Source organism: Trichomycterus rosablanca, chromosome 16, assembly GCF_030014385.1.
Source record: "Trichomycterus rosablanca isolate fTriRos1 chromosome 16, fTriRos1.hap1, whole genome shotgun sequence".
In the NCBI taxonomy this organism is placed as follows: domain Eukaryota; kingdom Metazoa; phylum Chordata; class Actinopteri; order Siluriformes; family Trichomycteridae; genus Trichomycterus; species Trichomycterus rosablanca.
This window is the reverse complement of record NC_086003.1, coordinates 19,104,148-19,118,215: the sequence shown is the minus strand read 5'-3', so window position 1 is coordinate 19,118,215 and position 14,068 is coordinate 19,104,148. Positions and strand designations below refer to the sequence as shown.

The 14,068-nt window shown below is 38.5% G+C and overlaps 1 protein-coding gene across 1 annotated transcript; it reads left to right on the top strand.

Annotated features, from left to right (window-relative positions):
- The first annotated feature begins 3,048 nt into the window (after positions 1 to 3,048).
- On the top strand, positions 3,049 to 11,911 carry vtnb (vitronectin b). Its single transcript, XM_063011735.1, has 9 exons — positions 3,049 to 3,154; positions 4,447 to 4,566; positions 5,458 to 5,637; positions 5,719 to 5,858; positions 6,570 to 6,726; positions 6,840 to 6,995; positions 7,758 to 8,010; positions 10,815 to 10,969; positions 11,742 to 11,911. The coding sequence occupies exons 1-9, from the start codon at positions 3,100 to 3,102 to the stop codon at positions 11,861 to 11,863; spliced, it is 1,338 nt and encodes a 445-aa protein (XP_062867805.1). The 5' UTR covers positions 3,049 to 3,099; the 3' UTR covers positions 11,864 to 11,911.
- Positions 11,912 to 14,068: the final 2,157 nt, after the last annotated feature.

The window sequence follows — 14,068 nt, the reverse complement described above, 5'->3', positions numbered from 1 at the left end:
ACCACGGCTTCCCAAATCACGGCAGAATTAAATGTGCACCTCAACTCTCCTGTTTCCACCAGAACTGTCCGTCGGGAGCTCCACAGGGTCGATATACACGGCCGGGCTGCTATAGCCAAACCTTTGGTCACTCGTGCCAATGCCAAACGTCGGTTTCAATGGTGCAAGGAGCGCAAATCTTGGGCTGTGGACAATGTGAAACATGTATTGTTCTCTGATGAGTCCACCTTTACTGTTTTCCCCACATCCGGGAGAGTTACGGTGTGGAGAAGCCCCAAAGAAGCGTACCACCCAGACTGTTGCATGCCCAGAGTGAAGCATGGGGGTGGATCAGTGATGGTTTGGGCTGCCATATCATGGCATTCCCTTGGCCCAATACTTGTGCTAGATGGGCGCGTCACTGCCAAGGACTACCGAACCATTCTGGAGGACCATGTGCATCCAATGGCGGTGCCGTGTATCAGGATGACAATGCACCAATACACACAGCAAGACTGGTGAAAGATTGGTTTGATGAACATGAAAGTGAAGTTGAACATCTCCCATGGCCTGCACAGTCACCAGATCTAAATATTATTGAGCCACTTTGGGGTGTTTTGGAGAAGCGAGTCAGGAAACGTTTTCCTCCACCAGCATCACGTAGTGACCTGGCCACTATCCTGCAAGAAGAATGGCTTAAAATCCCTCTGACCACTGTGCAGGACTTGTATATGTCATTTCCAAGACGAACTGACGCTGTATTGGCCGCAAAAGGAGGCCCTACACCATACTAATAAATTATTGTGGTCTAAAACCAGGTGTTTCAGTTATTTTGTCCAACCCCTGTATACAGTGTATCACAAAAGTGAGTACACCCCTCACATTTCTGCAGATATTTAAGTATATCTTTTCATGGGACAACACTGACAAAATGACACTTTGACACAATGAAAAGTAGTCTGTGTGCAGCTTATATAACAGTGTAAAATTACTCTTCCCTCAAAATAACTCAATATACAGCCATTAATGTCTAAACCACCGGCAACAAAAGTGAGTACACCCCTAAGAGACTACACCCCTAAATGTCCAAATTGAGCACTGCTTGTCATTTTCCCTCCAAAATGTCATGTGACTCGTTAGTGTTACTAGGTCTCAGGTGTGCATAGGGAGCAGGTGTGTTCAATTTAGTAGTACAGCTCTCACACTCTCTCATACTGGTCACTGAAAGTACCAACATGGCACCTCATGGCAAAGAACTGTCTGAGGATCTTAAAAGACGAATTGTTGCGCTACATGAAGATGGCCAAGGCTACAAGAAGATTGCCAACACCCTGAAACTGAGCTGCAGCACAGTGGCCATAATCATCAAGCGTTTTAAAAGAGCAGGGTCCACTCAGAACAGACCTCGCGTTGGTCGTCCAAAGAAGCTGAGTGCACGTGTTCAGCGTCACATCCAACTGCTGTCTTTGAAAGATAGGCGCAGGAGTGCTGTCAGCATTGCTGCAGAGATTGAAAAGGTGGGGGGTCAGCCTGTCAGTGCTCAGACCATACGCCGCACACTACATCAAATTGGTCTGCATGGCTGTCACCCCAGAAGGAAGCCTCTTCTGAAGTCTCTACACAAGAAAGCCCGCAAACAGTTTGCTGAAGACATGTCAACAAAGGACATGGATTACTGGAACCATGTCCTATGGTCTGATGAGACCAAGATTAATTTGTTTGGTTCAGATAGTCTCAAGCATGTGTGGTGGCAATCAGGTGAGGAGTACAAAGATAAGTGTGTCATGCCTACAGTCAAGCATGGTGGTGGGAATGCCATGGTCTGGGGCTGCATGAGTGCAGCAGGTGTTGGGGAGTTACATTTCATTGAGGGACACATGAACTCCAATATGTACTGTGAAATACTGAAGCAGAGCATGATCCCCTTCCTCCGGAAACTGGGTCGCAGGGCAGTGTTCCAGCATGATAATGACCCCAAACACACCTCTAAGACGACCACTGCTTTATTGAAGAGGCTGAGGGTAAAGGTGATGGACTGGCCAAGCATGTCTCCAGACCTAAACCCAATAGAACATCGTTGGGGCATCCTCAAGCGGAAGGTGGAGGAGCGCAAAGTCTCGAATATCCGCCAGCTCCGTGATGTCGTCATGGAGGAGTGGAAAAGCATTCCAGTGGCAACCTGTGAAGCTCTGGTAAACTCCATGCCCAGGAGAGTTAAGGCAGTTCTGGGAAATAATGGTGGCCACACAAAATATTGACACTTCAGGAACTTTCACTAAGGGGTGTACTCACTTTTGTTGCCGGTGGTTTAGACATTAATGGCTGTATATTGAGTTATTTTGAGGGAAGAATAAATTTACACTGTTATATAAGCTGCACACAGACTACTTTTCATTGTGTCAAAGTGTCATTTTGTCAGTGTTGTCCCATGAAAAGATATACTTAAATATCTGCAGAAATGTGAGGGGTGTACTCACTTTTGTGATACACTGTATATATATATATATATATATATGCATATGATTGTCGCAATGTTTTCTACATTTCTTGAATTATTTCTTCTTTGTATTATTTTTTCTGGGCCTTTTTGATAGTGCAATGTTTTGGTTCACCATCTTTTTAAGCCAGCATTCTAGTCTTGCTTTCAAAAATCTAAGGATTTACTTTTTACTGATTCTTTTCATTAACATTGTCCCTTGGAGTATTTTATTTATAAAAAGCTCAAATGTTTTTATAACAGTGAAGAGTAATGCAGCGATGTGGAAACTGTGAGTACAAAGGCAAAGTTGACTGTGGCCAGGGATCGTTTGTTGTAGATCACATGATGCCAACCAAACAGATTAAATTAAAGCCAATCTTTTTAACTATCAGTGTGTTTTGATTCAAATATGCTATTAGTTGTAGATGCAATAGAAGGTATCTGACTCTTTAGACACATTATTAGTAAGATTTGTGGTCACGGGTAATTAATGATTACTTTGATAAATCACAGTAAGCAAACAATGTGGTGAATGACTTTTGAAGCAATCAATAAATCCCATAAAAGCATCACCGTTCCAAAGTTGGAAAACAGAACACACAGAACACTAATGAAGAGACACACTGCATGAGCTTCTCAACATGAAATTTGTGGTTTTTCTTTTGCTTGCAGTGGCGACAGCTTTTGCGGCAGAAGGTAAGTGGTTCTAATTAAAATATACAGTACCAGTCAAAAGTTTGGACACACCTTCTCTTCAGTGGTTTTTCTTGATTATTTTTATTTTCTACATTGTAGATTAATACTGAAGACATCCAAACTATGAAGGAACACATATGGAATTATGTAGTGAACAAAAAATTTTTAAACAAACCAGAATATGTTTTATATTTTACCAACTCTACCTCTGCACAGCACAACTGATGGTCTCAAACACATTAAAAAAGCAAGAAATTCCAGAAATTAACTCTAGACAAAGCACAAACATTAATTGAAAACCGTTCCAGGTGGCTACCTCATGAAGCTGATTGAGAAAATGCCAAAAAGTGTGCAAAGCTGTCATCAGAGCAAAATATGGCTACTTTAAAGAATATAAGATATAAAACATATTCTGGTTTGTTTAAGACTTTTTTGTTTACTACATAATTCCATATGTGTTCCTTCATAGTTTGGATGTCTTCATTATTAATCTACAATGTTGAAAATTAAAAAAAAATCAAGAAAAACCACAGGAATGAGAAAGTGTGTCCAAACTTTTGACTGGTACTGTATATAATAAGCCAAGGACAAGTCTGTGGTTCTGTGGTTATCCTTAACAAAAAGGTAAATCCTGCATGTATAAATATTATGTCTTCTCTTAGTAAATAAGTGAGCACTAATATAGTCATTATTTCAACAAAAACGGTTTGGGAAATATTATAAAAAGCTGATTAAGCAGTAAGCAAAGTCCAAACAAACCTTTACTCTTATTTAGGGACGTTATACTAACACGTATTACGTAAGTAACATAACAAATGTTTAATATCTACAAAAAAAAAAAAATTTTAGCAAATAACCATTTAGAAACGTTTTTGAGGGGAAAATGCCAGTCAATTTATTATCAGACTTTTTGATAGTTGCATATTTTTGAATTAGCTAATTTCTTGTTAAGAGTGCAAAATGTCAGGTGGTAATACAATGCTGCATTCTGTGCATGACTTAAGGGATGCCTGCTTAAAAAATGCTGTTAAAGAGCAGGTACTAATATGATGTGCATTTTGCACAGTTTGTTGGTGATGGAATATAAAAAAAAGGTATTTCTTTCAGTTGTACACGTATTGTATTAAATTGTGACCCTTGATTAGAAGTGCATTACACAAACAGTGCTTAGTTTTTTTTTTGTTTTTGTTTTTTTTTGAGTTCTTGGTAAATCCAGGTCCTAGTGTTTAGTCTTAATCTTTACAGTAACGTGAAAGTATTATACATGTTGCCAATATGTTCTGAATGCACAGATTCATGCGATGGACGTTGCCAGAGTGGTTTTGACCCCACACAAAAATGCCAGTGTGATACTATGTGCAAGTACTATGAAAGCTGCTGTGTGGATTTTGACACTACATGCCGAACAAAGAGTAAGTACTGAGAACAACACACCAATGCATATTGTATGTTTTAATAAACCAGCGGTTATATATCATGGTTTGTTGGCTTTATCATAAAGCCACTTTTTTTGCATGTTTACAGTGGCAGTTTATTAAGTAGGGGCTATGTATTTAGCACCCCGGGGTGTAAAGGGTTAAACATGAGTACAATTGCCAGTTATGTGGTTGCTTTGTGTAAAAAAAAAAAAAAAAATCTGTATGGTAATGAAATGGAAGGACATCTGTAATTATTTCACAAAACATGATCTAGCTGACTAGCATGTAGAAACCCAGAATCCACTAATATGATGGTTTATTTGAGTCTTCCCTTATTTGTTAGTTTTGGGTCCCTGGTAAGATTTTGTTTTGTGGGGAACAATAACAGTACTTTATACATACAGTGCCATTTTACTTCAGAAAATGCACAAAAGTGTTTGGACATGGACCATCTAACATTAATTTATGGTAACATTAATTTATATATTGTTGAAGTAAAATTTCAATATAATATTAATCATTTCAGTAATGGTGTACTAAGTCTGAAACAATACAAACACTAGGAATAAATTGGATATAAAAATCACTCATTACTGTTGTGTGTACTGTACTGTAATCGTTGAGTGAATTACACAATGAGTGACAATGAGTAGTTTAGCAGAACAAAGACATTGCTGATAAAAAATAAGCTTAAAATCTTTTAAACTTTAAATGTATGTGTGTGTAATTTGTTTTGTCAGTGTCATCTGACTCATGTATAAGGGTGCAAAGCTAAGAATTACCAGTAAAGAGAACTTGGTATTTTACACTTTTGAGTGTAAAAAAGGGGCCTTTGGCCAATAAGACACTCATTATCTAATTTAAGATTAATGATTTTATCTCTAGTTGCCCGTGGAGACACATTTGAAATTTCAGAGGATCTCACCCTAGAATCAAATTCAACAGTAAATACCAATGAGTACAACAATAAGGACCCAGCTCCGGACTCTAATGCAGAAATTTGCAGCGGACAAGCATTTGATGCATTTTTGCAGATGAAGAATGGATCCATCTACGCCTTCAGAGGTGGAATAATTATTTGTTCTTCGTTCTAAATGGCAGTCAGTATTCCATCAGCGTGGTTTACATCATTAATTTGTGTGCTAGGTGAATACTTCTTTGAGCTGGATGAAAAGGCTGTGATGCCAGGCTATCCCAAACTCATAAAGGATGTGTGGGGCATCCCTGGTCCCATCGATGCTGCCTTTACTCGAATCAACTGCGAAGGGAAATCTTACATATTCAAGGTATGCATTGTGCAACCATGTTGTGCTTTAAAATAACAAGTTTGCTGCTAGTGTTTTTAATGACTTGAGTATTTTGATTAAAATAAAAACTTAAAAACTGTGTGGAGAAATGAAATGCTGTAAGCAGACATCATGTAGATAAAGCCCACTACTCCTCTTAGTGGAGAGTCACATCTGTACAAACTAAATTGCATCTGGGTGTGAGAACTGTGAGAATAAACATGTGATGGTCTGCAGTAGTCTGGGTCTTTCCAGTGTGGATAAGACAAATAATCACTGCAGATAAAGTTTTATTTCACATGTTGAATGTGTTGCAGACATTACACTAATTTCAAATAAAGCGTATATTTACAAAAATTTAAAAAAAAGTTCATAAACAGAATTTCATTTTTATAAACTTCCTCAAGCTCAAGTTTGTATTAACTATTTTATTACTGTAACATACAGTAGTGTGGAAGTGTGGGTGCTGCAAAATGCAGTTAGGAGATTAGATTATTAACAAAACTGCTGTTATTAGGCCATTATTCAGCACGTCTAACAGCAGCTGGGATAGAGTTCATTGTTTTGATAGTAGCATTGCTGCAACATAGTTATTGTTTGTTTGGGCTGTTCACTTTAGTCCCTGTGTGTGTGTGTGTGTGTGTGTGTCTGTGTCTGTGTGTTTGTGTGCGTACATTCATTTACTGTCACTGTGTGCATAACATCATTTAGGGTAACAAGTACTGGCGTTTCGATGGTCATGTCCTTGATCCAGGTTACCCAAGAAATATCTCAGTGGGGTTTGACAACATTCCAGATGATGTTGATGCTGCAATTGCTCTACCTGCTGTGGGCCACCGCAAAAAAGAGAAAGCGTACTTCTTTACAGGTTTGTAGCCTAAGTGCTTTCTACTTGATGGTGGAATTTTTTTACTGTAGTTTTCTAATTTGTTTAAAATATTAAGAATATGACAATGCTAATGATCTCCACTGAATTTACAGGTTCTATGTATTACCAGTACGAGTTCAAGCACCAGCCGTCTCATGAGGAGTGTAATAATATGTTAAAGTCCTCTCCTTCTGTTATGTTTACCCACTACACTGATGTGTACTGTGACTTCGACCTAAATGATTTGTTTAACCTGATCTTCCGAGGCAGTAAGTATCACCTGCCATAATCGAAATCACATAAATCTTTACATATAGATTTGTAGAAATTGTAAAAGTTTGTGTAACCTCCCTTTGCCTGCCAACATGCCAGCAACAGGTCTTTGCCTATAATGATTGATGACATTGAGCAATCTAGATGATTCAGGCTTATACGACCTCTCTTGTAGTGTTTAAATGCTTTCAGGTAAGTTGAATAGGGTGGACATTCTAAGTGGTCATGTTTTGGATTATTGACCTATGGGAAGATCTATCTTCAACCCAGTACTATGTATGTAGCCAAAAGATCCATCCTGTTCCTTGAATGGAATCCGCATTGTCATGTGTCATAACAAGGTTTCTGAAGTCCAAAAGCAGCCTCAAAACATCTTATGTAGTCCACTTACTTAACAGCAAAGAATTTATTTTTTGTCTTTTTAAGAGTAAGTGTTTTTGCCAAAAAATTTCATCCAATCATGAAACCTGGTTCCAGTCAAAGCTGTAGTAGCGTCAAACAAACTCCAGACACTTACATTTGTGCTTGAATAAGAATACAGGTTTTCTTCTGGCACACTCTGAACAGATTGTTAGCATGAATGTCAAGTCTAATAGTAAATTAGAAGAGTTGGTAACCTCAATATGTTATGACCCCCTTACTTTTGGGGTAAAATAAAGTTTCCTTGCTTCCAGGCAGATTCATCACACATAATATATTTGCAGTGTGAGATTAAGCTTATTGTTCTAATTATCCTCTCTTGTCCATTGTCTCACCAGCACCAGGACACCATACAGGCCCAGGTTTTATAAACATAGACTGGCAAGGAATCAAACCCCCAGTAGATGCAGCAATGTTGGGCCGACTATATGTTAGCGACTATAGAGAGATACCTTCTTCCTCATCAGCACCTTCTGTAGAAAAAAGTCGTGGAAGAACCCGAGGTGGTCACAGAAGGAAAACCAAGAACAAAAGAGTCAGAGTCAGCCGCTCCACCTTCTGGGAAGATCTAGGGTTGGATTATGAGGAAAGGTATGGTCCTTATTAAATACATACACTACATCATCAAAAGCATGTTGACAACCAAACATAAAATCTATGTGCTCGTTAAACAAGGCATCATGAAAATTATATACAGGTCCTTCTCAAAAAATTAGCATATTGTGATAAAGTTCATTATTTTCCATAATGTAATGATAAAAATTAAACTTTCATATATTTTAGATTCATTGCACACCAACTGAAATATTTCAGGTCTTTTATTGTTTTAATACTGATGATTTTGGCATACAGCTCATGAAAACCCAAAATTCCTATCTCAAAAAATTAGCATATTTCATCCGACCAATAAAAGAAAAGTGTTTTTAATACAAAAAAAGTCAACCTTCAAATAATTATGTTCAGTTATGCACTCAATACTTGGTCGGGAATCCTTTTGCAGAAATGACTGCTTCAATGCGGCGTGGCATGGAGGCAATCAGCCTGTGGCACTGCTGAGGTGTTATGGAGGCCCAGGATGCTTCGATAGCGGCCTTAAGGTCATCCAGAGTGTTGGGTCTTGTGTCTCTCAACTTTCTCTTCACAATATCCCACAGATTCTCTATGGGGTTCAGGTCAGGAGAGTTGGCAGGCCAATTGAGCACAGTAATACCATGGTCAGTAAACCATTCACCAGTGGTTTTGGCACTGTGAGCAGGTGCCAGGTCGTGCTGAAAAATGAAATCTTCATCTCCATAAAGCTTTTCAGCAGATGGAAGCATGAAGTGCTCCAAAATCTCCTGATAGCTAGCTGCATTGACCCTGCCCTTGATAAAACACAGTGGACCAACACCAGCAGCTGACATGGCACCCCAGACCATCACTGACTGTGGGTACTTGACACTGGACTTCAGGCATTTTGGCATTTCCTTCTCCCCAGTCTTCCTCCAGACTCTGGCACCTTGATTTCCGAATGACATGCAAAATTTGCTTTCATCCGAAAACAGTACTTTGGACCACTGAGCAACAGTCCAGTGCTGCTTCTCTGTAGCCCAGGTCAGGCGCTTCTGCCGCTGTTTCTGGTTCAAAAGTGGCTTGACCTGGGGAATGCGGCACCTGTAGCCCATTTCCTGCACACGCCTGTGCACGGTGGCTCTGGATGTTTCTACTCCAGACTCAGTCCACTGCTTCCGCAGGTCCCCCAAGGTCTGGAATCGGCCCTTCTCCACAATCTTCCTCAGGGTCCGGTCACCTCTTCTCGTTGTGCAGCGTTTTCTGCCACACTTTTTCCTTCCCACAGACTTCCCACTGAGGTGCCTTGATACAGCACTCTGGGAACAGCCTATTCGTTCAGAAATTTCTTTCTGTGTCTTACCCTCTTGCTTGAGGGTGTCAATGATGGCCTTCTGGACAGCAGTCAGGTCGGCAGTCTTACCCATGATTGCAGTTTTGAGTAATGAACCAGGCTGGGAGTTTTTAAAAGCCTCAGGAATCTTTTGCAGGTGTTTAGAGTTAATTCGTTGATTCAGATGATTAGGTTAATAGCTCGTTTAGAGAACCTTTTCATGATATGCTAATTTTTTGAGATAGGAATTTTGGGTTTTCATGAGCTGTATGCCAAAATCATCAGTATTAAAACAATAAAAGACCTGAAATATTTCAGTTGGTGTGCAATGAATCTAAAATATATGAAAGTTTAATTTTTATCATTACATTATGGAAAATAATGAACTTTATCACAATATGTTAATTTTTTGAGAAGGACCTGTATATATATTATTATATATATTAATATTCATATTAAGGGGTTCATCAGTGAATATAACCAGGCTAGCATTGCTTATTAAGGCAGTCTTAAAAATCTATAGTGAGGACAGATGATATTTATACTATAAACACTTTAGTACTCTGCAGTTATGTTTATTCAATCACAACCCACAAACCATTCATTAGAAGGTTCAGAAATTGAGCTATCATAGCCAAGTAGCTTCTCTCAAGTCTTAAGTCTGATGAATAGGTATAAAGCACACCACCATTAGACTGTAGCATTGATTTACCATGTCATTCTGAAATTATGGTTAAAAACTTTACATGCATGCATGTAGTGCCCTTCATGAATATTTGGAATATCAGTGGAAAACTGATTATTGCTTAGCCTTTTGAGCTTTCGTTTTTGTTTGTATTATCATAAATTCGTTTTTATTGAAATCTTTAAGTGCCACAATGATTGGCAACCAGTTATTTAGTACTTTGTGCAGTCTCCCGTGGAGTCTTCTCTTATAATGGATTTGAGACCATTAATCCATACAGGATCTCTCCAGATCATTCAGTATTCTAGGTCTACATTAGTAGAATCTCCTTTTCAGCTCAGCCCACAGGTTTTGTAGGTGGTGTCTGTATATTGGCAAATTAGAAAACATATAATAAGCATAACATTTCAAACAAAATCATTTGTATTTGGCATGCCCATATTGATAATAGGTTAACAATGGCTGTGAATCTATGAACTGAAACATGCTTCTGTTGAGTAGATGAACTTTAATTGCTTAGTTTTGTCTGCTGAGCCAATTAATGTTATTGTTAATTGTTAATGTTTTTCAGGAGTGCCAATATTTGCAGTAACATGCTCACCTTTCAGGCCCATGTTGGCCAGTAGGGGAGTGGAGGCGCTTATTAACAGAATATGCAGCTTTCTTTCAACTGCACTTCAAAAGCATTTTTACATTTTTCATTACAGTAGTGTTGTGTATGTTGCTATTTTGTTATTGTTTAGACTAAAAATCAAAGTTTCAAAGTAACCTACACATCAGTGACTGACCTTGTTTGGCAATATTTAATCATAAATTTCTTTTGGAAAGGTATTTTGGGGCTCAAATGCGAAATAAGAAAAAACACCATAGCAGACGTCCATCTCTTTTTGACTACATCTATGATTCCATGGAGTCTGATGAAACACAGAACATAGGGCAGATTAAAGGAACGCCAATGCAAAATGTCTACTTCTTTCAGAAAGGTATGATTTGCTTTATATGGTTTACTTACTGCTATAGTGACCATGCTTCTAGATGCAATTTTATGTGGTAATTACCCCACTCCACCAAAAGGAAAGTAACAGGGCCACCTGCTATATGACTCGGTTGGGAGTGTAGACTACAATATTATGCTCACCTGCCATGCTGTCTTGCTAAAGCACATTTGGATGGCAGAATATACATTAATTTATTCACTGTCTCTTTTACCACCACTGTATCCTAATCAGGGTCATGGTGGGTCTGACTTACTGCATGAAAGGTAGGAAACACCCTGGAAAGGTTGTCAGTCCATCACAGGGCAAAACACACCCACCCACACACACACAGAGGAAACCCACACAGACACAGGGACATATATACCCACAACTTCACACAGAAAGGACTAGGACCGCTCTATCTGGCAATTAAACCCAGGACCTTGCTGTGAGGTGACAACGCTATAATAAAGGTGCCTTTACAGATGTGCAAGTTTCTCATTTAATTGGCACTAACACTTTTTTACCATGACAGATACTGGCTTTTGAACTTTATGTTAGTAACAATCTGGATGGTTTGTTTTCTTTTTGGCCCAGACAGCATAACAACTATTATTTCCAAAAACAATTTAAAGGTGGACTTATCAATCCACACCACGTTTTCTCTTTTGCATCAGTCCGTTTTTAGATGAGCTTGTGACAAGATAAGTCGGTGGTGTTTCTGAATGTTTTTGGCTTTCTCTTATTCTAATAAACATGCAATATTCCATTTACGCAGATAAATACTACAGAGTGGATCTGAAGTCCAAGAGGATTGATTATGCAGACCCTCCCTATCCAAGATCCATTGCCAAGTACTGGCTGGGATGTAAAGAGGAGGACCTGGCAGAGAAAAGATAAAATGTCGCTTTTAACTCACAGCTATACACAATAAACACTAAATATTAAGCTTTGTTGTTGATGCTTGATTTCATATCCCTAATACTAGAAATATATCAAATTGTGTATGCATGAACAAGACATGGTAGAAAGTCCACAATGAACTAATGACTGTTTTAATTAAGAGGACATTTATTAGTTGGATGTTAATGTTTAAAATATGTAATAAACGGAACATCGCTTCCTTCATCTCTTCCTTCATCCAAAATACCTAAGATCCAAAGGTCAGGTAAAATCACGCGCACACCAACACACACATACGTACATTCAATGAAACAAAACGTTGACAAAATGCAAGCTATCACTGTTTGCTAGAGTAATAAGACTTTTGCGTTTGCTGCTTCTTTGCTTGGCGGTAAGAACAATGAAATAAACCTTAGGCATTAATGTACAAAAATCAAGTATATTCCAAAGTAAGAAATGTGTTTACTTTTGCCATTTTTGGTGAAAATCCCCACAAACACATGGGAAACATGCTAAATTCCTTACAGTCTCGAATCTTATCAACACTTATCAAGCTTTATCTCACAAACCTGATATATAAGTGGTGTTGACAGTAAAATCTCAAGTTTGTCTGTAGCAAAATCACCAATTTAGAAGCTCAAACACAAAGACCTCCAATTTATTAGGTAGCCTATTGCGATCCTGACACAGCTGCTCCCTCTGCTGGTCAAAATTTCGACTTTCAAAAAATGCTCTGTTGGTCATTACTGGTGAAGTAAACACAAAACTACAGTAGTGATTTCTGAGTTCATCAGCATGAGTTTCCACAAATTATCCAATAAGTTAAAGGTAATTCATTCATGAACTACAAATTAATTTTAAAGTAATTGTATGGTTCATTAGACTGAACAGTTAAGAGTCTGTATTGCCCAAAGGTGCAACCATCTGTAAGAAAGGGGAAATTATTCATACTTTAGACTATTTTAATCTTGCAAGAACTAACGCTAAGCTTTACCTCAGGTACTCCGGTTTTCTGGCAAATCACTTAATGGACCTCAGATTCTGCTTGAGAATAATGTCACACTGAAACTGAAAAAGGTTTTTACTACGTTTGTCAAAAACTTTACACAGCACAGCAGACATAGATTGAACTAGAGTTATAGTAGAAGCAACACAATAACAAAAAGACTAAAGTATTTTAAATTATGATGGATTAGATCCTGAAGGAAATCAAAAACAGTTTGGTTCTGGTGTCTGGTGTGGTATTTGACCTGCTTTCTGTCTTTGAGGAGTTTTGCATATTCTCTATGTGTCCACATGGTTACTCTTCCAGGTGCTCTGGCATCCTTCCAAAAACATGGAAAAGAAAGGTATCTACTACCCAAAGTGTGTGTGTGTGTGTGTGTGTGTGTGTGTGTGTGTGTGTGTGTGTGTGTTGATTTTAAGGCAATGAACTATTTCAATGAATGTCTTTTTTATTTTTTGAATGAATGTCTGAGGACACATCCCTGACACACAGGTGCTCATGACGTGCCATGGTCACTACGCTTCTCTCTTCTCCACATTATGCAAACACCTGAATCCTGCCCTCTGTTTGATGTGGCAACACAAACAATATACCCTGTCAGCCAACGGAAAAATCTCAAACAGACTCGCCAGTTTGCATGCTTTAGGGGGACGGTGCTAGTAGATTTTTGATACCAGTCCAAGATAATGCCATTGGACTCAAAGGGAAAGAGAGCTGTGAGCTATGATTGATGGTAGACAAATCTGTGTTAAATATGTGTTTGAATAGCTGTGTTTAGGTTTTGAATGAATTGCTTTTCAGTCCCGGTGAACCAGAAGCAAAAACATAATTTCATATATCATTACTGGTTTATAGTAAATCTAGTTTCAACAACTATATATCATCCAGCAATTTTATTGGAGTTTTAATAAATGTGCAAGTTAATCTCATTTTAAATGTGTAAGTGCATATACTGAACTAATGTTTAACATTGAACAAAGACTAGTCTTGTGTACAGTGCACATGCATTATTGTTTAGAAATAATAGGCCCACAGTACATAAACGCAGGTTGCACGCCGATGTATCTTTAACCCTCAAATGCCCACTGTGTAGCAGGTTTAGAAAGCCCTGAAGCCCTGCTACATCAACAACAGCAGACAGAACAGAACATTATGCTGTATGTTAAATTGTTCATACATCATACATGACAGTTATG